The 23,243-nt window shown below is 43.5% G+C and overlaps 2 protein-coding genes across 2 annotated transcripts; both read left to right on the top strand.

Moving 5' to 3' along the window:
• The first annotated feature begins 803 nt into the window (after positions 1 to 803).
• On the top strand, positions 804 to 11,441 carry LOC115407012 (protein NRDE2 homolog). Its single transcript, XM_030117328.1, has 19 exons — positions 804 to 885; positions 2,006 to 2,111; positions 2,755 to 2,967; positions 3,048 to 3,188; positions 3,308 to 3,576; positions 4,099 to 4,328; positions 4,470 to 4,694; positions 4,798 to 4,987; positions 5,105 to 5,238; positions 5,477 to 5,597; positions 5,710 to 5,885; positions 5,974 to 6,145; positions 6,237 to 6,457; positions 6,553 to 7,048; positions 7,318 to 7,712; positions 7,803 to 7,942; positions 8,090 to 8,231; positions 10,735 to 10,806; positions 10,954 to 11,441. The coding sequence occupies exons 1-19, from the start codon at positions 825 to 827 to the stop codon at positions 11,077 to 11,079; spliced, it is 3,630 nt and encodes a 1,209-aa protein (XP_029973188.1). The 5' UTR covers positions 804 to 824; the 3' UTR covers positions 11,080 to 11,441.
• A 1,601-nt stretch (positions 11,442 to 13,042) lies between these two features.
• Positions 13,043 to 20,980, top strand: LOC115406384 (calmodulin). Its single transcript, XM_030116382.1, has 6 exons — positions 13,043 to 13,174; positions 19,062 to 19,092; positions 19,216 to 19,359; positions 19,474 to 19,580; positions 20,543 to 20,678; positions 20,768 to 20,980. Exons 1-6 carry the CDS (start codon positions 13,172 to 13,174, stop codon positions 20,794 to 20,796), a joined length of 450 nt encoding a protein of 149 aa, XP_029972242.1. The 5' UTR covers positions 13,043 to 13,171; the 3' UTR covers positions 20,797 to 20,980.
• Positions 20,981 to 23,243: the final 2,263 nt, after the last annotated feature.

The raw sequence follows: 23,243 nt of genomic DNA, 5'->3' as shown, positions 1-23,243 counted from the left end.
AGTGTTTCTCCCAATTTTTTTCTTTACCAATAACAGAAAAAAGTGGTAAACTCTAACCTGATTTGGATTCATGTTTTTGCCTAAAACAGAAATATTTCGGTTCAGAAATATACTGGATGTGAAATTTTATTTCTTCACTATGAAATGATTTCTGCAGGAAGAATCTAACTAGATATTTTTTTCATCCAAGAAATCAAGGTGAAGTGATTCTCTATGTGTCTTGCTGGAGGGTTTCACCAGATTTATTTAATATATTTTGAACTTAGAGAAAAAAAAATAGAATAAAGTGGAAAGATTTCTGTCAGAAACCTTGTAGATAGTGCTAGATTTTGCATTTGTCTCAGTGTAGCTTGGAAAACATCATGTAAAAGACACACATGCCTTTTAAGGACAGTTATTGCTGCAAGTAAAAAAGAAACAACAAAATGCCAATGGCTACTATCTTCCCACCCTAAAGAGGATTAAACACATTCTAAAACTGATTCTCACTTTTACACTGCATCTTCAAAGGGAGAAAGCAGATGACTCTTGGAAAAGAGGGTTACTACGAAGACCAAAGGAACTGTGTCTATGAGCCGTTGAGTCATCCACTGTAATCTGTGTACTATGCCCTGTCATTGACCTGTTCTCTATTAATCCATATTTTTAGGAAAAATACACAAAATTATTAAAAGCATTTATGTTTTTTGTCTATTGATAAAATAAAATTGAAAAAATAGGTAATAATAACAAAATATATTTTAGCAATTTTCTGCCGGAACAGGAAGTCATGTAAAGTTTGTTGTATGACGTCATTCTCCTGCGACTATTTACGCGACTCAATCATGGCGCTGTTTCCAGCGTTTGCGGACGTAGAAATTAACAGAGTTGAAGATTCTTCTAAAGGTAAATCTGTCTCACAAAACGCTGTGCTCTATCTCTAATCCCCATCTCTGCTGTCAGTGTGTCTGAGAGGAAGTTACAACCAGGAGCTCCGACGTGTCTCTGTCGTTGAAGCGACTTGACTGGCTGTTCTTTCTAACTTAGCTGTTAGTTCATCCTACTGTTCTCTTCTGAAAACCAGATTTTGTTCTTAACTCCGCTTATTACTCTATTGTAATCATATTAAATGTCATTGTTTAAGGTGCACTTTTCAAAAAACGACGGTTGGGTGGCTTGCGTGTTCTTTAGCTAACCTGTCGACGAATCATACAGGCTTAAAACACAGCCTACTTGCGTAATCTAAATCTATATAAAATTAACATAATGTGAAATAATCACGATAGGTTGCGCAAGTAGAAAGCTGGGCGATCGATAGGTTCCGATCATTGGATGACAATTTTTATTGTTAAAATGCACAGTGCGATCGACTGATCTTTGCGGAGATAACTGATCCGTTATTTGCGAGGCGCAATCAGTAGATGGTGCAAATCGCAGCCCTTTTACGCTTTTACCTGTTTAATGTTTTGTGATCTGAAGGTGTGCTCCTGATATTTTCATTAGTGACCTGGCTGCACAGAACTGAAAATGACCAGTGTAGAAAGACTGTATTTAACACTATAGGTAGGTATTGACATGAGGAGATGGAGGGTCAGGGTTAGAGAGAGAGACTGAGTATAATTTCATGATGGCATGGCCACCCCAGACTAGCTTTGTGTCCCATCCTGGCCACCCCAGTAAAATGTCCTGGATACGCCACTGGATGGAGCTGGCCCCATATAAGTATAATTGCTCCCATAACGATTTCATTTTTTTCTCTCGATGTTATTTTACAGCTTGTGTGTGTACGGAGGTGTTTTGAAGCTTGGGTTGTTTTGATTGTGGCATTCAGCTTCCCTGTAATGTGAGTGTAGTCTCTCGTCTTATTATCCACACTGCTGACAACAGCAGAAAAGACATTCTAAAGGTTTCTGGCTCTATGGATTGACAAAAATCTGTGAAGCTATAATCTTTGCATAATACTCTTATATTGATCCTGATAATATGAAAACTGAGGAAATGCTTTGTCTGTATGCTCTACTTTCAGAATTAGACTGGCTGAATAATAAGAGCTTTCAGTGCGGGGATGCTCTGTCCATTCACAGTCGATTTTTAGCAAATACCAATGAGACGGTGACCAAGAAGCAAACAAGGTATGAATCATGTTTTGTTTTCAAGCACGCTCAACATAACATGTCCTGGTAGGATGTATCATAACTGAGATTAAAGCTGTTTTCTGCTGGTATTTTCTGCCGCTTTTTCTTTGTTTTGTTCTTATCTTTCATTTACTGTTTTCCTGCACTTGTCTTGTGTTATTGTCAATTTTTATTATCAAATGTGGGATTAATCAAAGAGCCAAATTTACATAAGAAAACAGCCGTTGAAAAAACAGCAACAGTGAAAAATAACAACAAACATGTTAAGACCTAAATGAAGTACAAGGAAATAAGTTTCCTGACTAAGGCTCTTTGAGTATTTCTGACCTGTAATTAATTGCATAGTCTCTCTGTGTTTTAAAACTGATCAGCAAAAGCAATCTTAAAATACACATGGGGAAATCAGAGTGAAATGGAACTTCTCTGTTCTGTACTAGTTGGTTAAAACCAGTATTGGATGATATCAATGTGTAATGGCTTAAGAAGCAGCTCCCATATGTCACAGTGTAGCCCTTTGTTCCTGTTTGGAAATGAGTGAAGGTCTTCACTCAGTACTTGGGACTGAGGTGAACCAGTAAAACGAGGCACAGTGGTTGAAGAGTGTTCGTCGTGTCTCTTAATGTGACCTTGACATTTTTAGTGCTGACAGAGATGCAAGTTCGCTGGAGGGGGTGAAGAGTGAGGAGGACAGAGAGGGTTATGTGCCACAGAGGAAGAAGAAAAAGAAACATGAAAAGAAGAAGAAAAGGAAGAAAAAACACAAGAAGAAGAGCGGGAAGTATTCGGACAGTAGTGGGTCCGACTCGGACACCATCTACCCCAGCGACCTGAAAAAGGAAGAAGAGGCTGAAAGGTAGTGTTTTTTTTTTTTCCCATCCTTTCTTGCTATGCACAGCAGCACTTTGATCTTTGCCCATGTGTGCATCTTTTCAGGAAGAAAGTCGCTTCATTAGCAACTTCTTTCTGCTGGTTGGATGATTTCGAGTCGACCACAGAGCTGCCGTTCTGCGTCTACCGTAAACCCGACCCTGCAAACTGGACGTATAAGTCTCTGTACAGAGGAGATGTAACGAGGTAAGATGCATTTAATTAAAGTGTGTCAGTGAATATTCAACTACAAACTCTTTCATTTTATTCATAACTTCTCAGAACAGAGATATCAGATCTGATTTGTGTGTGTGTGTCCCTCACAGGTATAAGAGGAAAGGCAGCTCGTGCTTGGGTCTGAACGCTCAGGCTCAGGGCGTCAGCTGGGAGGAATCGGAGAAGAATAAGAAACAGAAAGGCGGAGACGGCAAACACACAGCAGACAGATACTTTTCCAGAAGCAACCAACAGCTGCTGAGGTCTGAGCCCCCGAATCCTGTAACGGCAGCAAGTCTTGATGGCAGTGACGCCTTTGGCCCCGCCTCCTCCTTCATCCCTCTCAGCGACAATGACACAGAAATCAAAGGACCTGCAGGTACATGATTTAGCTTTTTCTATCAGTTTTATTCTATATTTTTATTGTTTATGAATTTAAACTGAAACCAGGCTTCCATCAAAACTTCAGCCAGATTTATTGAGTTTCTAATAGACTGAATATGTCTGCCGTACTCTTGAAGTCTCATAGTTATTGGCACAGAGCTCTGTTCATTAGCTTTTTTTTGTAATCATTGAATTTTCTAGATACTTTAAGTAGTCCAGAACTTCTGTGTGAGGGAAGTAAATAAGGGTCGATGTTCTTTCAGCAATCAAGCAGAGGTGGGAGATTGAAGCCTGATCAAGTCCTCTCCATGCCATGTTTTTGCTCTGACCATGTACCACAGACAAGCTGAGGAGCAGGGTTGATTAGATTCACCTGGTGTGATGCATGGTCAGAGCAAAAACATGGCATGGAGATGACTTGATCAGGCTTCAATCTCCCACCTCTGCAATCAAGTAGATTGAATGCTTTTATTTCTTTGTTTAGATTCTAATAAAAATCTGTAATCCTTGAATTCAGGTGTCAGAGGCCAGTCGTCATCAGTAAATCCTCTTGGAGTGTACGACTCCTCCACCGCCCTTTGGCTCCAGGGCAAAGGGCAGCAGGAGCAGCAGACGCAGCAGAAACCAGAGACACAGAAGGATGTTGAGAGTGCGCCACTTCTGTCCGGGAGGACCGAGGAGTTCAACAGGCGGCTCAGAGAGGAGCCGACAGACACACAGCTGTGGATCCAGTTCATAAGATACCAGGTACGCTCCATTCTCTACTTTCTTTTACACACACACACTGCTTTGTGATGCTTCACAATAGTGTGGTTTGTATCATTTCACATCACACAACATCCCCACAAATCTCCTCATGGAGTTCACCGCCTTGTCATCCCTCTGCAGGACGAGCTGAGTGCAGCAGTGTTTGGAGGAGAGGAGGAACAGCAGGGTAGCGAATCGGCCGAGCACCGGAAGTCCTCCTACAAAGCTGTCATGGAGAAAAAGCTCAGCATTGCAGATCGTGCCATCGCCACAAACCCCACCTGCATAGCTCTTCACCTGGAGAGGCTCAGGATCTGCCAAGAGCTGTGGGAGCCTGCAGTTCTGGCGAAAGAATGGAAGAAACTGGTTAGTTCACAGTATTTGTCTATGATTGACTCCTGGTTGTCTCTATACCTAAACGTCCAGTGGCGCCCATGAAACTGACCTGTTTTTCTTTTCTTTATTTCAGGTGTTCCTCCACCCGAACAGCGCTCCCCTATGGAAGGAGTACCTTCTCTTTACACAGAGCTACTTCAGTAACTTTACCGTGTCCAAAGTCAACTCTGCATACGGGAAGTGTCTGAGCACGCTCAGTGCAGTGAGCGATGGCAGCATGCTCTCTCATCCAGCTCTCCCAGGAACTGAGGAGGACATGCTGGGTAAACGAAACCTTCATTCAGCTCTCTGTCGTCGCCGATCAGTGGCTCAAAGTCTCTTTTGACAGGTTGACTGTCACCTGTGGGTGTTACACCAACCTCTCTCTCTTTTCTTTCCAGATATCTTTATCCAGCAGTGTCATTTCCTGCGTCAGGCTGGTCACGCAGAGAAGGCCATTTCTCTGTTTCAGGCCATGCTTGACTTTACATTCTACAAGCCTGACAGTGTACAGAAACTGTCCACCAAACAGCAGGTACACACACTCAAACACACGTAAAGTTCCTTTGTTTTTGTGGTAACATTCCATCAAGTTTAACTGATTTGCTGCGGACTAAATCTGAATCCTCAAAAGTGTCTTAAATGACGTAACAGGTAACATCCATGATGTCGGCCGGGATTGATTCCTTCATCCCGAGACTCTCGGCTAGATGTAGCAGTATAAACGGACAGATGGAATGGCTTTTATTTTTAGCTGCTTGTTGTTTTTGCAGGTTGAGTTCTTTGAACCGTTTTGGGACAGCGGGGAGGCCAGGGTTGGGGAGCTGGGGGCCAGAGGCTGGAAAGCCTGGATGCATCAACAGGAGCGTGGAGGCTGGCTGCAGCCAAGTGCAGGTAAACACACGCATACACAGGTCAGCAGGTGAGTTACGCAGTGATCAATTCAGCTACAGTTGACAATATGTGCTGAAACAACAGTGGGGTTTTTGTTTTTCTCTCTTCACAGAGGAGGAGGATGAGGAGGAGGAAGAGGATGATGAGGAGGTGAAGGACAGGAGCCAGCCCAGATGGGCCGTGTGGCTGGACGTGGAGTCGTCCCGTGAAGCTGCTCAGTGGTTGCCCTGGAGGCCGGACAAAGCTAAGGGCCAATCAGAAGAAGACTGTGAGGACCCTGACAGACAGGTCCATATGCATCTATCAGCCATTAGTGACGTCGTTCTATGATGTCAACCTTTGTTTGACCTCCTCACTTCTGTCTCCCCACTTTTAGGTGCTTTTTGATGACATCGGGCCCTCCTTAATTCGTCTCTCTTCGCCAGAGCTTCAACTCCGGTTTCTTCTTCATTTTTTGTCTTTCCTGGGTCTGCCAGTGGACCCAGTGCTCTTTGCTGCCCCCTGTCAGCCCGGCTTGATTTTAGAGAACCTTTCCTTCCTCACTCAAGGTAAAAATGTCAACATCATAGAGAATAATCACAAACTGGTTGCTTTCTTTAAGAAATTTAACAACAGATCTGGTTGTGTGTTGCCTCGCAGGTAATGAGCTCCGGCATCCTCTGACCTCGTGCGACATACCTGACCCCGGGGTCAACTCTGTAGGTCACACAGTTACTCTCCAAGGAACAAGGAAGTGGATGGGGCTCGAAAAGCAGGGGGAAAAGTTCGTCACTAACGTGTTCAGTATGGTCCAACCCATGCTCCCACCGCTGCATCGATCATGTCTGACCCTCAGCTGGATCCAGTACGAGAAGCTGAAGGTATGCATTGATTTACCTGTCAGGTTCTTTAAACTGAAATTTGCCTGACGATCCATTTAAGCTCATGCATTTCCTTTTTCACATGTGCTCACCAGGTCCTGCGATGCTTGCGCAGCGGCAACAAAAAGCGTCTTCGCATTCAGGGCAAGAGCAGCAAGCGCGTCGCAAAGCGTCTGCTCAAAGAACCAGACAACCGCTCGTCTCTGGTGTTGTGGCGGGAGTACGCACACCTGGAGTGGATGCTGGGCAACCTGGACGAGGCCCGCAAAGTCTTCTCCACAGCCACGGCCATGGGGGGAAGCAAAGGGCTGAGCAGCCCCACGCTGAGTGAGCTGTGCCTCCTGTGGGCCCAGCTGGAGGTGGAGGAAGCAGCGGCCGAGCAAGGAGGGTGGCTGGCCGACGTGACCACGTCCCCGGCTGTGTGTGTACTCTCCAGGCTGACCGACGGAACCACCTCATCCTCTTTTCCGTCGTCGCAGCCTCTCTCAACAGTTTCCATCCTAAAAGCAAGAAAATCCTATGAACAGGCTCTGACTGCCAGCCTGACTGCCCTGGAACAAAACCTGCAAAATCCACAGTCCAATAAAAAAGGTCCGTATTCTAAACAAATTCTGTCCTAAGAGCAGTGAGATACATGTGCCGCTGCACAGATCTACTTTCTCATTGAAGCCCGTTTTCTCCAAAATCTATACAAGTAAAGGGGAGGCTGGTTACATGAAGGATCTTAATTTGCCTTTACTCAGCAACTTTCTGTCTTGAACACTGAGTTTGCCCCCTGAGTTCTTATAGTTTGGGTAGGTTCCGTTACTAACTTGACTGTGTTTGTCATTTGCACTTATTTCTTCTCCTCTCGCCACCAGGCCAGGAAGACCTCCATGGGGAGAAGCTGAGGATGAGGGGTTTAGTCGGCTGTTACGCTCTCTTCCAGTACCTCACCGTCAGCATCCAAGCAGCCAACGCCGTCTACAGCCAGGCCCGGGACCGGATGGAGGAACTGCACCGCACACTGACACCCGACGAGCAGCCGAAGAGCAAGACGGAAGCAGACCACGCCGAATCCAGCCCCGCCGCAGCGCCGCGGCTCTCCATCAGCAGGCTGGCCGCGGAGTGCGAGGCGCTGGCGGTGCAGCAGGCGGCGCTGCTGAAGCACCACAGCAGCGTTGGCGTGTTTCCCCTGGCAACGCTGAGACACATGCTGACCTCTGCCCTATCGGCGTGGTCCTGCAGCGCCCCTCTCTGGAGCATTTATATACAGGTAGACAACCGTCTGTTCATTTGTTCCAAGATCCAAATTCTTTAACTGTTCTACTGAAAATGCCGACCCCTGTGACCACCTCTGTTTCAGGTGGAGAACCGTTACCATTGTGCCGGCCGGGCACGCAGGTTTTTTCAGTCTGTGACCAGGGAGGCCAGCAGCTTGGTGCCACGACTCTTCGCTATTGTTGCTGAACAACAGAGGAAGCAGCTGGTGGATGCGGCTCAGAGGTAAGCTCACAGACCAAGAGGAAGTTTATACTCAAAACAGCAACATCATTGTAAACTTGTCTGTTACTGTTTAACCTGATGAATGCAGAAAATTTGTTGAAATTGACTGATTAAGAAAGATCACGTTTGTATTTGTGTTCTTTATAGGTCCTGTTGCCGCTACGATCCCTTGTCCGTCCTGCCAGAGAACGGCCTCAGCAACCGTATTCGTGGGTTGTTTGAAAGTGCCACAGCAACAGAGATGGGCGCTCACTGTCCTTTGCTCTGGAGGATGTACATCCACTTCCTGGTGAGGCGGCAAATACATGATTATTGCTTCTTATCTCAGACCGGCACTGCCTTTAGAAAGCCAGATACTGTCTGTCTCTCATCTCCACCCAGCTGAAAATCAAAGAGTTATTCAGCCTCAGAAAAATTTTAATGTGCAACATGGTCATTTTGAATGCTGTAATTTAATCAACAGGGAACAGTAGCTACATCATCTCTAAGATGTCTGTAGCACATCAGCCCAGTCATGCCCTGTTTGTAATGCCAGTTTATACCACAAGATGGTGACAGGAGTTTGTTTTAGTTAAGAAAAAGTGTTCACAGCAGACCTTATTGATCTATGATAGCTGCTATTGACTTTTCTTACATAAAGTGGTTAACATTATCACAGTGAATTATGGCATTGAGCTCTTTAGCCCGGCTAGTTCATCCTCTATCTCTTCACCAGACGTAATATGATTATGGATATTTAGGGCTCCAACTGACAACACAAGCTGAACAGCTACATGTGCTAAAAGCAGTGGTGGGGCAAGGGTCCTTGGGGGCTCCAAGCAAAAAAATTCATCAGGCCCCCAACCCCATCTGTGCACACAGGAAAAAAAATGTTTTTTTGCACTCAATTTTTCCTAGCGGGGGCCCCCTAAAAGCCGGGGCCCCTGGAAAATGCCTGGTTTGCCTGTTGGCACGCCCCGCCTCTGGCTAAAAGTAGCGTAAAAGCACTTCAATAGCTTCCTAAATGATCATAATATTGTCAGTAAATCTGAGTGAGTTGTGAGCAATGCTTGTTGACGTCACCAACCACAATATCTTTTCTACACTGATGAGAGAAATGTACTTTGAATCTGCCCTGTTACTTTTTCAAAAAGATTCTTGCTGACAGATGTTATTTTTTCTGTCTTGTGGATAATATCTCAACTAAAGAAACTCCTGCAGAGTGTCAATGGTGGTCCATTTCCTCTCTATACATGTTATCTCATGTCACAAAAAACTGAAATCATTGGCACTGCTATACTTGACTACACCAAGCTATTTATCTGCACCATCCTTTGAAAGGGTATTTTGCCAACATCAAGTAATGGATTTTTCTTAACACAAAAGAAAACATGGCAATCTTTTTGGGAACTTCACACATGTGCACAAAGAAAAGTGTCCAGAAAATAAAAAGTGTGGCAATCACAAAATATATGAAAAGCGACAAAACCTGCTTGTCATCATTGATTTTTAACACACATTTTAACTGTTTTTAGCTCACTTTCTTCTACCTCAGGAATATTGCCAGAATCAGAGCAGACACCAATTATATAAAGTAAATTGAAGCAGCGTCTTGTTTTTTGGGGTATTTTTTTTGCCCTTGTGGCTTGGGACAAACTCTATATACGAGATTCATTGTCTTTACAGAATTAAGAGACGGATCCAGAACTACTTTTATGATATTGTTTTTGCCTGATTATTCCTGTGTCTTTTTATTTATCGCCTGGTTCTTTTATTAGCTTATGAATGACTTTTTATAAGTTTTTTTTAATTTTATTCCATCCTCTCTCTTTACATTGATACATTTCATTTAATTGATTATTGCTTTGTTATCAATTTTACCCTTTTTATGCGCATATATAATTTAGTCCTGTTTTTAATGTCTTATTTTCTGATAATATTTATTTGTTTTCTTATTTTATGTGAAGAACACTTTGGGCTGCACTGTGTTTGAAGCATGTAGAACAAATAAAATGACTGTTATTATTATTGACAGTAACACTATTATCTATATAAAAAAAAAACTTAAATCACATCACTTTAATGGAAATGTGTCAATCAGTTGATGTCATAATGCCAGAGTTGGCATGAAATTATGTGGATTAACAAACAAACTTAGCTAGAAAAGACTCAGCAGTAAATCCAAAATATCAATGAAGTTGGGGTTTCCCCTGATTTTGTGGTGTTTTTTCAACTTCAAAGTGATGGAATATCCTCCACTCGTGGCCTATGGTGTTCTTTAATGTGAGCGACTCGGTTAACAGCAGGAATGAGTGTTATGTCTGTCTACCAAAGAGGCATTTAAGGACAGCCCTAAGCATCGGCCAGTTTTTCCCCCCCCTCAGTCTCCAGTACACAGTGAGTGCAGTCAAGCAGAACGACAGGCTCAGTGCCTGAAAAATATGGGAGGCTATAAAGAAGCTGAGGCATTCCTCAGCAAACTGCCTAATTTAGTTTAGAACAAGTTTATGACAAATTAAATTTATGAAATATATCTGACTACACTAATGTGTGCTGACAGCAATGTTAAAAGCCTGTGATGTTTTGCAGTGTTGTTAATTTTGTTTTGTGTTTTCTTTTCTCTTCTCTTCTTCTTTTTGCAAATATTTACTCAAAAGTTGGAATGAAGTTGAAAAGCACACGAGTGTTAACAGCAGCTTATCCAGACTAATCCTCCTCCATCACCAGTCTGGATATTCAAATATTGATCATCATCAGTGAAGTCTTGTGTACATGTTTGGTAGATGTGATGTCTAAATTGTGTTCATTTGTAGGTGTCAGAGGGAAAAGTGCATCAAGCAAAAGGCATTTTCTACAAAGCCCTACAGAATATACCGTGGACTAAGGTGAGACATTAAAGTCATTTTTCTTCCAGCAGATAGTACCTGTCTTCCTATGCACTTTAAAGTTTTAATGCTCTTTTTCTGTCTTTGTGTGCATGTCATTGTGGATTTGCCTCTATGCAAATGTACACGTGGATGATGTTCCATCAGGGTTTGTACATGGATGCAGTGCAGCTGTTCCCCGAGCATTTGCAGGAGTTTGTCGATCTGATGACAGAGAAAGAGCTCCGGCTGAGGCTGCCTTTGGAAGAGCTGGATATACTTCTTGAAGACTGAGCAAACACACGCCCCATTCAAGAACTTTCTTCCCATGGCAAGATCAGAACTCACAAAATCAGCACAGACGAGTAGAAAGTCTGCCGGACTGAAGAGCTGCAGAGCAAAGAGCTGTCATTTATCTAGCATTCAAGAAAACTGTAAAAGCTGTATTTTAGTACCTGGGAGTATCAATAAATGAGAAGTAAATTTGTGTTTTGGTGTTTTGTTTATATGTGATTGAGAGTGGGACAATGGTTTCCTATGGAAAATCAATACTATTAAAAAAAAAAAAAAAAAAGCAAAAAATATTTTATGTTGCACTGCCTAAAAATCTAAAAAAAAAAAAACCAAAAAAAAAACCCCAAGAGTATTGATTGAATTGTGTAATGAAGAGCAACTCCAGTAATGTTTACTATTCAAAAAAGAGAACAACTTACATGCAACAAAAATTATGGCACAGTGTCATTTATGGAGACAGCTTTGCTGGTGAAATTGTCAAAATGGGGAAATGTTTGTTTTTTTTATTCGTCTAAATAAAATGATTTTTTTTTAACTTGAGTTGTATTTTATATATTTCCCAATTTATATGCATTATCTTAATGAGTACCCATACAGCCCGTACAGGTTGTTTTGCAGCACACCTGTAAACCACCTGTTAGTCTCCACCTGCCTCCTCTTAGTAATCACTCATGTAACAGTGGACATGTTGTCCACAGCACGGAGGAGACGCTCCCCTGCTGCCGCTGCCGCGCCGTGGTTTGACGCATTGCAGATCCGCCAGAGCCAATCAGCGCTCTCCATACAGCGTCCGGCATATTGCGGCTCTGAACTGTCCAATCAGACGCGGCCTACCAAACTCAAACCTGCAATTTCCTTCAGAGCCGTCGGTCGCGACGTTTATTCAGTATCCTTCCGCCTTGATAAAACTAAATGTAACACGATATAGTCCGTCACAATCTGTGTGGCCGCCCTACAATGTGTTTTCTCAGAGGCGAGTGACCTTTTTAATAAATCACTCAGTTGTTATAATCATACAGGTCTTAATGTCTTTTTCCTACAATTTACTATCTACTTTCAAATGACTGCTCCATTACAATGGATTGTTTTCAGTGAAATATTAGAATATGCCACATTTCATTTATGCTACAGTGGTGAGTTGTAGAATTTGACACCTGTGGCAGGTTCACTTTACAAAAACATCAGCTGTTGGTGAGTTTGGAGCCAAAAGTGGTGGTGGCCAACTGGCAGAGAGAATTTGGCAGAATGTCCAATTGTTACCTCACATTGTATAATTAACATACTTTCAAAGTAGATGCTTGCTGGAAGCTATTTGACAGGGACATGGCGTTTATAAACATCATGGTATTAGTTATGATACCATTATGTGGATTTTATCCATCCACCCATTATCTATTCCCACTTTATCCAGGCCAGTGTCACTCAGGTGGGTGTAAATGCAGACTAACAATACTTAGTCCATCACAGGGCATGTCATGTAATTAAACTGTGCAGGGAGCTGCAGCGCCTAAAACTCCTGCAAAATATGACAGAGGCTGTTCAAATAATGACAATATTTCATGTTATTAAATTAATTTTCAACAGCAAAATTTGTTGTGGGTGACGGCAGGGTACAGTACACCCCGGACAGTCGCAGGGCCAACTCATAGAGACAAACAACCACACTGACTCACATTTACATCTGGATGCAATTTAAGATCAGCCATTAACCTCACTTGTATGCTTTTGGACAGTAGGAGTAAGCCAGACCACTGGGAAAACATGCAAACTCCACACAGAAGTGTGCATGGTTAAAGTTATACGGCCTGTCATTGTATATAAACACAAAAAAACTGTCCTTAACGCCTGTTTAATTTTAACAACCAAACTGGGACAACACAGACAGCTGTGCCACACGCGCACACTGCGCTGACCTGCCTGTGACTGAGGAGGAAGCCCTCCACCACCACTCTCCGCCGCGGAGGAATACGCTGCTCCGTACAGCGGTGGTTCGTCCTTCCCGCCCCCTGCCTGCCCGCTCTCCTCAGTGGCGATCGTCCATTTCTTCTTTCCCTGTAGCGTTAGCAGACCAAGCGAACCAACCCAGACAGATATGGTGAGTATTCATTCAAATGTCGTATGCGTGTATAGTATTCTTCAATAGGAAACGATGGGCTGTTGTTGGAGTAAGCAGCCGTAGTGCTTAAATCTTCCATGGAGATCGACTTCCCTGTTGAACCGGCGTTGCGAAAGAATAAACCGCTCATTTGAGCCGTCGACTCAGCTCGTATCGTTCACCGGTCAGCTGGTGGCGTTTGGACGTGCGGCCACAGGCTTATCACCGGGGCTTAGTATCGGCCGGAAGCTCCGGTCACCTCCAGCTAAAGCGCACTTTGTTACAGGTGGCCGCGGTAGTAAGTTGTCGGGGTTCGGCTAGCTGCCAGTGTTAGCATCACAGCTAACGTTGCACCTCCGGTGGATGATTTTTCTGCGTCTTCGCTTCAGTCAGTTTCAGGGTAGACGGGCACAGTTTTCTGGCTTCCTCTTCGAGTATATATAAATCACAAACATGGAGTTAAAGAAATTATTTGTGTTGGTGAGCTACTGGCAGGTCTCCACACATCTGGATACAACTAAAACCACCGGAATCATAGGAATCTGATTTTTATTCATTCAATCGAAAGTGATGAGTCGTATTTATAGATTTGAGTGTTATCGCTCCACAAAGGTTAAGTTTTGCCTCAGATCCTACAGGGTGGTTTGGATTTGTTTGTGAGACTGCCAAAGCTACTCAGAGGTGTTACTGTGATTGTGGCCTTCCTATTAGCATACAGGAGAGGGACAGATTATGCTTATCACCTGCCAATCTGATACCAACCTCTATTGCAATCTCAGTAGTGAGCATTAAGAATGATACTTCTACCAGCATGGAAAAGATATGAGATTAGTGGAGAAACATGTGGCAATTTTGTTATACTAGACAACATAAATCAGTGGTTTCAGATCAGGTAGATCACAATCTTACTAGGTGCCAATCTTAGGGGGGTGGTAAAAGACTTTACATATTTTTCACGAACCAGTTTCAGCAGCCAATAATGCTTCGTGCACAGCCACAGGCTATCGTAAAAAATATATATTTTTTAACATTGGACAAATCAAATATTTGTTTTAACTCGCCTACAACTATATGAAATTAATTGGTACGTATGTGGAGTCACATTTGTAATTTTGATGTTATTAGGTCATCAGGATTGCTTCAACAAAGCTTTCCCTGTTCATTTGTGCATTTCCAAGAAAAACCCATCTTACTTCTAGTGATCATCAGCACGAATGGGAGACATTGATGCAGTTACAGTCAGTTATTGGAGTGCTCAGACAGTCCTTTAGGGGTTGGAAGCGTCACACCCCGGTCATGGGCTGTGAGGCTGCAGTCCATGCAGCGTTTTCATTCATACAACAGCACTGTGTTGTCAAGTGGAAAAACTGGATCATATAGTATAGTGGATCTTTTCTTTGGGCTGTGTGTGAGTCTTAGATGCCACCACTTGATTACGCAAGACAAACTCTTTGCTCGAGGGAATTTTATTAGCCTTGCAAAGACCTTGTAAACAAATTCTGTAGACTTGTATCACTTAAATTTGAAGCCAACATCCTATGTAAATTCAAGCTGAATGTTTTGTTGTCACAGTGTCACCACTGCAGTGGTTTGTGGCATTAAATGTTGGTTTCTATCTGAGCAGCTCACTTAATACTGAGTTGTCTTGTTGTTTCTTACATATTGACATTGGGAAATCTCAGATTCCTGTTTTGAGAAGACTAAGCCAAAGATTCAGCCTTATAGATGTTCTGTATAGCTGTAGTTTATCCTTGATACTTAATGTGATCAATGTTGGTTAAGTTCACTGTGACACTGAGTCATTTGGGCACATGTTGAACAGACTGTTGGTATAATGAATGTCTTCATGGCAGTTCATGTGGTTTGTTATGCGTTGAACCTGAATCTGTCACTCAAAGGTTACTGTTTTTATAATCCGCTGCTATCTTTTGGAGGTAGGAGTCATGCGGTTGGCTAAAGGTCAGCATTTTTGTAAGACTGGTTTCTTGACCTGCAGTGTCAGTAGATTTTCACACTTTACATAATGACATTGTAATTACTTGGGCTTTTTGAACCTTTCATGTGTTGTAAAAGATGGTTGCTCATACTTAGTGAAGTGAGACTGCAAGCTGTATTAACAGGTCCAACTTGTAAACCTTGTTATTTATGAACCCTTGGAGACTCATCTGGTTTTCCTATTCATTAGGATAGTTTTGTGAGGCTGCAGAAGAGTCACTTTAGCTTGAGGTCCAGGGATGTTTTGTAACCAGACTGGAACTTTTAAGTTGTGACCACACAACAGAACATATATGAAGATGGAGAATGCAGTTAATAAGACTGTTTATCTTCATGTCTTTTCTCAGTCTTTTCTCTGACCAGAGCATGTCAGGGTTATACCTGAAAAATATTTATCTTCTGTTCAATAATTGAAGTGAAACTTGTTTCTTTGTGAGATATTTCAGGTTTTTTTTTATTTTCCCTTCCCACCAAGTAACATTTGTCTGGAGCCACAAAACATATTTAACATAAAAAATTCGAAGAGTACTTTATGTACCTTAATATTTAGCGATGTTGTTTTGTTTTTTAAATGCTTTATGCTTTATTTAAGGAGTTAAGTGCAGCATAACTTTCCATCTGCCTCTGGGATTAATAAAGTGTCTGTACAATTAATTAGTGACATGTTGTTTCAACCGAGTTTCTATTCATAATTCAAACATAGAGGTAAATACCATTGAGTAAAGATGACTTAGCCTAATTGTCATTAATCACATTCAGTAATCAGCAATGGGCATTTGACATACAAGGATGTTAAATATATAACAAGCTACTACAGGGGGAAAAGTCCTCCCACAAAATCTCTCTGTGAAAGAGATTCTTTTAATGTTGATATGCATTTTATGTGGCTCGACATAGTGTAGCTGCAATATGAGTGATGTCTCATCATGTGAGTGCCTGAAGCAACACTGTAGTAGAAGCTAAATAAGTCTGAAGCTGTTGCAGCTTGTCAGTTTTGGTTTTGCAGCAGAGTTTGATTCACATTTGCAGTTGAATTTCATTATGGTTAAAGTTAATTTCTACAAAGTTTATTTGCATGAAATGATTTTCAATTTTACCTTCATGTTGTGATTTGTTTTGTGGGAGAGGGTGGGTCCCGATTTTTCAAAGTATCCCTTTGACTCTCAGATCTTTTCTTTCTGTTTCTGCACACAATGAAGCTGGTCTGCATTTTTTATTCTTATTTTTTGAATGTACTACCACTACAAGCACCTTGAAGTATTTAGAACACAAAAATTATTCTGACCTTTTCTTTAGGTAACCGAGGTACACAGTCTGTCACAAGAATGAAGCTGTGACTTTAAAACGTGGTCTTGTTTGAGCAACATCCAGAGATGATTTGTTATTAAGGTGCAGCTTCCCAATTTGACTTGTTACTTGAAATGTCCTTTAACTCGATTGATTAAAAGATGACTTGCTTGCAAACTGAACAACTCAAAAAAGTGAAATATTTGCTTTTGAATGTCTTTTCCCCAATGCTCTTTGAGAATTTGTTATAAGTGCAGTGGACTTGACGTCATCCATTTATGGGGAGGCTTAAAAGTATAGTGGACGATTTTCTCGAAAAAGTCGAAGCCAAACATCTGTTACTCGCTTTTTGAAAAACGCGCATGCGCCAGACCATCCTACCTGCTCTACTGCTCCTACGAGCGCGCTTGACAGCGTTACACAAGCATTTCTCCAGCATGATTGACATGTTGGAGGACCAATAGTTGAGATTCGCGTCACGCAATTCATTGGCTAAAACATCATCCATTATACTTTTAACTGAGTTTCAGTGCCTTGTTTTATTTAATATTGCAGCTTAGTTGCAGAAGGTGTACTGTTGAGGTACTTCACACTGATATGTGTTGGAAAAATGTCCTTTTATCTTAGATGGGACATCACTGAATTACTACCTTCAGTCTTCAAGCACATTGAGTCATGGGAGGAAAGAAAAAAACACCTCTGCTGTATAGAGATGTTAAGGAAACAGTACTGGTGGGAATGAGCATGCTCCTCATAGAAACTCTGAGACGATGCTGAAGAGGTTTGGTCCATTTGGTGTGACCCATGATGCTCTGTGGGAGGTCAGATGACCAGGCAATTGATCCCCTCCAGGAGCTGCAACTGAAGCAGTGGGATGACAGGTGACAGATTAGCACATGCATGTCGACACACACACAAGAACTCCAGTGACCTCCCCCTGGTCCGGACTCTGTTACTCTCACACACCTTAAATCAATTTCCCTGACACGTTGGACTTGCCTCCACTGGCCTGGCCTCCCAGCTTCTCTTCACACACACTCTCGTTCTTCGTGAAACTGATGAAGGCTTTTCATCTATTGAGCTACAGCAGGAGGTGGACACTTCATTAATGCATGCATTTTTACTCTGTGTGTGTGTGGGAGAAACGGGAAGACAGCTTTGGCCTCACTGTCATGCCTCAGCTTACACACACAGGCAGAGGGAGCCGGGTTCTGCGAGGTGTCACCCACTTGGATTTAGATACAGCCGGGGAAGGAGTGTGTTTGGTCACGTATGCTCACAGCACCGCTAGATGCAAAGAAAGATGGGTACGTAGGCAGACAGAGTTAGTGAGAGACGGACGGATGAACGGACACTTAACCAGAAAAACGTGAGCAGAAGAAGTAGCCTTTCCATCAACTTGTCATTCAGCTTATGGAAGCGCGAGATGTTGGCTGTCAGGTCAGTGCCCACCGGCTGACCCTCAACTGCTCCAGAGGGATTGAGAAAACATCCGTCATCTATTCAAGAAGTGGAAGAAGAGGTCGGCAATCATCCAGATGTCACCATTCATGTATCCGTCCAGCTGAGGACCAAAATTTCTGGATTGATGCAAACTTTTAAGACTGATCCACACAATGATGTAAATATGGCAAAGTCTGCTCTTCATCTATGTCTCCTTACGTCATTTTTACAGGACAGGATTAGATGACAGATGTCAAGTCAATATTTTCTCCGTTCACCCATTCCTCCCACCGTAGCACACAGCTGCTGCCCCTCTTGTCATCACTCCCACATGATGCTGCCTAAAAAAGTGGCCATGTACCCAGCTGATGATGACCTGGTGAGCTTGTCCACGGTCTACGACCTCCTGGATGAGCAGCAGCTCTACTACAAGGAGCTCATCCAGCAGCAGGAGAGGAACTATCGGGCCTTTCTGCAGATGCTCATGGACACGTCCTCCAGCCGCATGGACAGCCTGGTCAGGGAGATGCAGGACCTGAGGAGCTGCCTGCAGAGGACCAAAGCCGAACTCGCGGAGGTCAAAAAGCAAGGCGTGCAGATAGGCAAACGAGCGGAATGCCTTGCCGAAGGCCTGGTGATGGTGCGCGGGGCGCTGGATGGGCTGACCATCAAAGCAGGTGTAGCCGGAGGAGGAGCTGCAGGAGGAAGAGGTGTGGAGCTGAAGCAGCGCAAAGGAGGTGGAGGGTTGAGACTGGATGGAGCAGCAAAAGGAGGTGGAGGCAGGGCGGCGAAAAAACCCGAGCCAAAGGCAGTGGCGCTGGTGGCAGGCCTCACCGACATCCACTTTGATGATTTAAAGGTGGTGCCTCGATGCTGTGATTGACAGGTGGAAAGATTTTAGAGTCAAAGCCACACATGGATGTTTGTGTGTAACTCCTTCAGAGACTCTTGCTGTGGTTGTTTTGTAGCAGTCGTGACTCTTGATTACTCCGTGATGTTTTAGTTATGGTTGTTACCTCATGATACAAAAACGAATCAATGTGTCCCGGCTGTTTCATGCTTCGAAAGCAAATTTTAAGAAGTTTCAGGAACAGATTATATCCTGGCTATTAATCGCATGCTCATTGCTCTAAATTCGTTCTGTTTGTTTTTGTCTTTTCAGGCTGACCAACTAACAGAAGAGCAGATTGCCGGTAAGGAAGTCTGTCCTTTGCTTGGACCGCCTTTTGGACATCAAATACCTTCTGATGCACATCTACAGCTGCTGATGATGTTTTCTGCTTCATCACCTGTCTTTCTCTCTGTGCCTGTTCCAGAGTTCAAGGAGGCCTTCTCCCTGTTTGATAAAGACGGAGATGGGACCATCACCACCAAGGAGCTGGGCACGGTCATGAGGTCGCTGGGTCAGAACCCCACCGAGGCAGAGCTCCAAGACATGATCAACGAGGTGGATGCTGACGGTATGCTCGTTAAACATTCATTCTTTTGTCTTACTTTCTTTATTCTTTTATTTTGAAGCCTCAACCGTAAAGAGTCCTCGTGGTGATCGCTTTGTTTGGCCTGGTTTTTGTCAGGTAACGGGACCATCGACTTCCCTGAGTTCCTGACCATGATGGCAAGGAAGATGAAAGACACGGACAGCGAGGAGGAGATCAGGGAGGCGTTCAGAGTCTTTGATAAGGTGGGAATCTGCATGTGTGAAGTGAGTTTAAGTCTCACTTGTGCGAGAGGCTGTATTCTGCTGAAACAGTTACAGGATTGTTGATGACTCACAGTAAGACTGGTAACAATTAGTCCTGTAAGTAAACATGCTGCACTTTGAAAACATCTCAGCAAACTCTGAAAGCAACCCTGAGAGCAAGAAGAAATATCTGAGATAAGTTCTCAACTTCCTGCAACAATTTTTTTATTCAAAACCTTATATATGCTGCATTTTTTTTATATTCTCTTACCTTATCTGCTGGTACTGTTGACTTCATGAAGAGAAAGTTATTCCAAATCGACCTGTTGTGAAACACTAGATTACTTCAAAAGAGTACAACACCATATTAATCCAGTGAAGTATTTTATGCTTAATAGTTGATATAGAGGTTTGGAAAATGAACTCAATCTGTGTTTCTTGACTTCATGAACATTCAGTTTATTTAAGAATAGATAAATACTAATAAGATTTTTGGAGTTGCAGTCTTCACGGTATTGCTACTTTGCTCTAAGTTGAAAACATGAACCACATGCCAGTGCATGTGGAGGACGAACACCGATAACAGACGGCACCGTTTCGAGCTCATTACAGAGGATGAACTGAGGATCTGCATTCATGTGCTGTAAATGTCCTGAACAGCCCTGAAAATCAGAATGTTGATGCACTTACATCACACATAAACATTTCAATGTTCTCCAAGCTGCAGCTCTTGATGGCTTCACCTGATTTGGATATTTGTCTGTGTGAGTGATACTATTCACAATGCTTCACAGGCAGTTTTCTTGGTGATCAGAAAACAAGAATGAACAGAGGAGAAAACACTAAACTGGATATTGAGTGATTCAGTTACTAAAACAGTTAAAGATTAGCAGAACAAAAACGAAGTGGGGAAATGATTGATGATGATGAAAAAACATTTCCTAACTGTGCCTCTTTCTCAGGATGGCAACGGTTACATCAGTGCAGCCGAGCTGCGTCACGTGATGACCAACCTGGGAGAAAAGCTGACGGATGAGGAAGTAGACGAGATGATCAGAGAAGCCGACATCGATGGAGACGGACAGGTCAACTATGAAGGTACGCCTGCAGCTGGAAGCCAGAGCCTCGTCCTCCCATCAGTCCCCGTCCTGTGTGAGCGCTCATTCTCCTCTCTTCTCCTTCCACAGAGTTTGTTCAGATGATGACCGCCAAATGAACTGGGCTCACCCTCAAGACAAACAATCAGTCTAATGTTTCACTTACCTCTTATTGCAAAAATCTACATTTAATCTTGTTCTGTATAGACAACTTAAACTGAATGTTGGAAAACTGAAAACCTGTCCATATAAACAAGCTCAAAAAAGGCAAAAGTCAAAAACAGAAGAAAAAAAAAACAACCCTAAATGAATCTGCATGTACTGGCTTGTATCCCCCGCCCCGCCCCCTCCCAGCGCCGAGCTGCACAATCAGATCTCAACCTGTTTTAGTCACAAAGCAGCCTCCGTGCAGCGGGTTGATTCGGCCAGCGCTCCACTGCTTCCTGGTTCCATCTGCCTGACATGACGATTATTTGGGCTGGCCAATCGCCTTCTCTCTTCTGAGTCTTTTCTTTCTTTCTTTCTTTCTTTTTTTTTAAGTTTGTCTTTTTCTTTCCTGTTCTTCATGCATGCAGCTTTAGATGGGTTACTGCCGAGGGCCCAGAGGCACAAGGTCTGTTTGTTGGGCCTCAGGTTGGCCTGGGATCCACAGGGAGGAGGAGGTGGAGGTGAGGGAGGGCTGTGAGCGAAACATTCGCAGTTTGCTCACGTAAACGAAGCCGATAGAGATATTTTTAAGAAAAATAAAAATTTAAAGGAATAAATAAGAAGTCATTTTAGATTCTGTGTTTCTGGCATGTCAGGATACTCACTTTATCCTTTGTGTGTTTACCTTTTTTGAGGGTGAAGCCTGGGTGGGGGTGGGTGGGTGGGGGTAGGCGTGGCCCCTCAGGCAGCGGCTGTTCCTTGCCTGTTGGAGGGGACGGATGATCTTCAGAGGGGGATTACACTCGGACGCAGGTTGCGGGGCAGCATGTGGTTGGACAGCAGTGTAGGAGTCAGCGACGCGTGCTCAGGTGCAGCGTGTTGCCCCCCAGACCTGCGGGAAGGGGTTCGACGGGGACGGGCTTGTTGGTTTCAGTCTAGCGGGGACAGGGTCGGTGCTTTGCAGCATTTCTATCTTGTGTTTGTGTGTGTGCGTGCGCGCGTGCGTGCGAGTCTGACTGTGTGCGCGTGTGGGTGCGGCGAGGCCCGGCCCAGTCCAACTGTTCTGTTCAGTTGATCTGCATTCCAAGTTGTACATGCTAGTCTTTACATTTTGTTTTTCCAATAAAAAAAACCATGAAGTAAAACGTGGCAGCAGATCTGTGTTTTTGTGTGTGTGTGTGTTTGTGGGTGCGCTCTGGTTTGAAGGCTGGCTCTGTGGGGGAAGTGTTGTTTCAACATGACTCATCAGTCCTACTCATGAACCGCTTGTGAAGTCTCCCCGAGAGCAGAAGTGGAAGTCCGCGGGACACGTTTAGAGCCGAGAACGAGCCGGACATCGTCAGAGGATCGGGCACTGTCAACACTGTCCATGAAACCTGTGACGTGTGTGTCACAAGGACTCCTCAAGCTTCACAATGTCTGCAGATGATGTGTTGCTAGGCAACAGAGCCAGGCACAGGATGGGGAAAATGAGAGGAGGGATAAAAAGGTTAACAATAGAACATCCTGGACTTGAGGGGCTGAAACAGATCTTTTCTCAGTTCCTGCTGTGTGACTCAAAACGTGTACCGCTGAGCGTCAACAAGGTTAGGAGGGACGCCGGAGACTGATGACAGGCAGACAGAGGAAGAGAGGGATGGAGAAGAAGAGTGGGAGGTGTTGGATGTATCTCTCACATGCACACTCGCTGGAGTTATGTAACTGTCTGAAGTGTATTAATATCGCTCGGTGCTCTGCTCTCTATTAGTGAGCTTCCACTCCAGTTTCCAGAACACACGAGCTCCGCACTTCCACAGAAACACAATCCACCTGCAAGTGTGACTTGGCAGGAAGACGCTTACAAAACAGGGAGCCAGTCTAAAATTCAACAAGCGCTGCGTCACAAAGGACATTTTAAAAAGTGTGTTAAATTCACAATTAAATGGTGTCAGTATGTTCCATATTTCTTGAATCCTCAATCCTGTGTGTATTCTAGATATAAAGACATGAAACGACACCTAACTTATTATAAAGCACTGAAAAATGTCTTAACTGCACGATTCCCCAACCAGGAACTGTACAAATATAATATGCAATTTGCTGCATAAGGTGTTTGACTTTATGAGCTGGTTACTGTGACACAGCTGCCACTCAGCCAACGTCTATCTGACCAAAATATCATCCACAGACATCTTCAAATTTCATACCAAGTTTGGTCACACCGAGCGGCGCCGCTCGGAAGAGGAGAGGAGACACATTTTAGCAGCAAGGTGCCGAACATCAGCAAAGGCGAAACATGGCGTCTTAATGAAGAGGAAGGCGAACAAATGGAAGAACCACAAAGAGGAATTAATTATCACTGATTAACAAATGTTGAGAGAACTTCTGGCGGCTCCAGCTGGCAGCAAAAAAATTAATAAAACGAAAGACAGAAGAAAAG

The sequence above is a fragment of the Salarias fasciatus genome, chromosome 19 (assembly GCF_902148845.1).
Source record: "Salarias fasciatus chromosome 19, fSalaFa1.1, whole genome shotgun sequence".
Taxonomy (NCBI): Eukaryota; Metazoa; Chordata; class Actinopteri; order Blenniiformes; family Blenniidae; genus Salarias; species Salarias fasciatus.
The sequence above is the reverse complement of the archived record's forward strand: the minus strand, read 5'-3'. Positions and strand labels throughout refer to the sequence as shown.

Coding starts and splice junctions, on each gene's coding strand:
- LOC115406384 (XM_030116382.1), top strand. Junction 19,360..19,473: donor CAACGAGGTGGATGCTGACG/GTATGCTCGTTA, acceptor GGTTTTTGTCAG/GTAACGGGACCATCGACTTC. Junction 19,581..20,542: donor CGTTCAGAGTCTTTGATAAG/GTGGGAATCTGC, acceptor CCTCTTTCTCAG/GATGGCAACGGTTACATCAG.
- LOC115407012 (XM_030117328.1), top strand. CDS start 825: ATGGCGCTGTTTCCAGCGTTTGCGGACGTAGAAATTAACAGAGTTGAA. Junction 886..2,005: donor AGTTGAAGATTCTTCTAAAG/GTAAATCTGTCT, acceptor CTCTACTTTCAG/AATTAGACTGGCTGAATAAT. Junction 3,189..3,307: donor TACAGAGGAGATGTAACGAG/GTAAGATGCATT, acceptor TGTCCCTCACAG/GTATAAGAGGAAAGGCAGCT.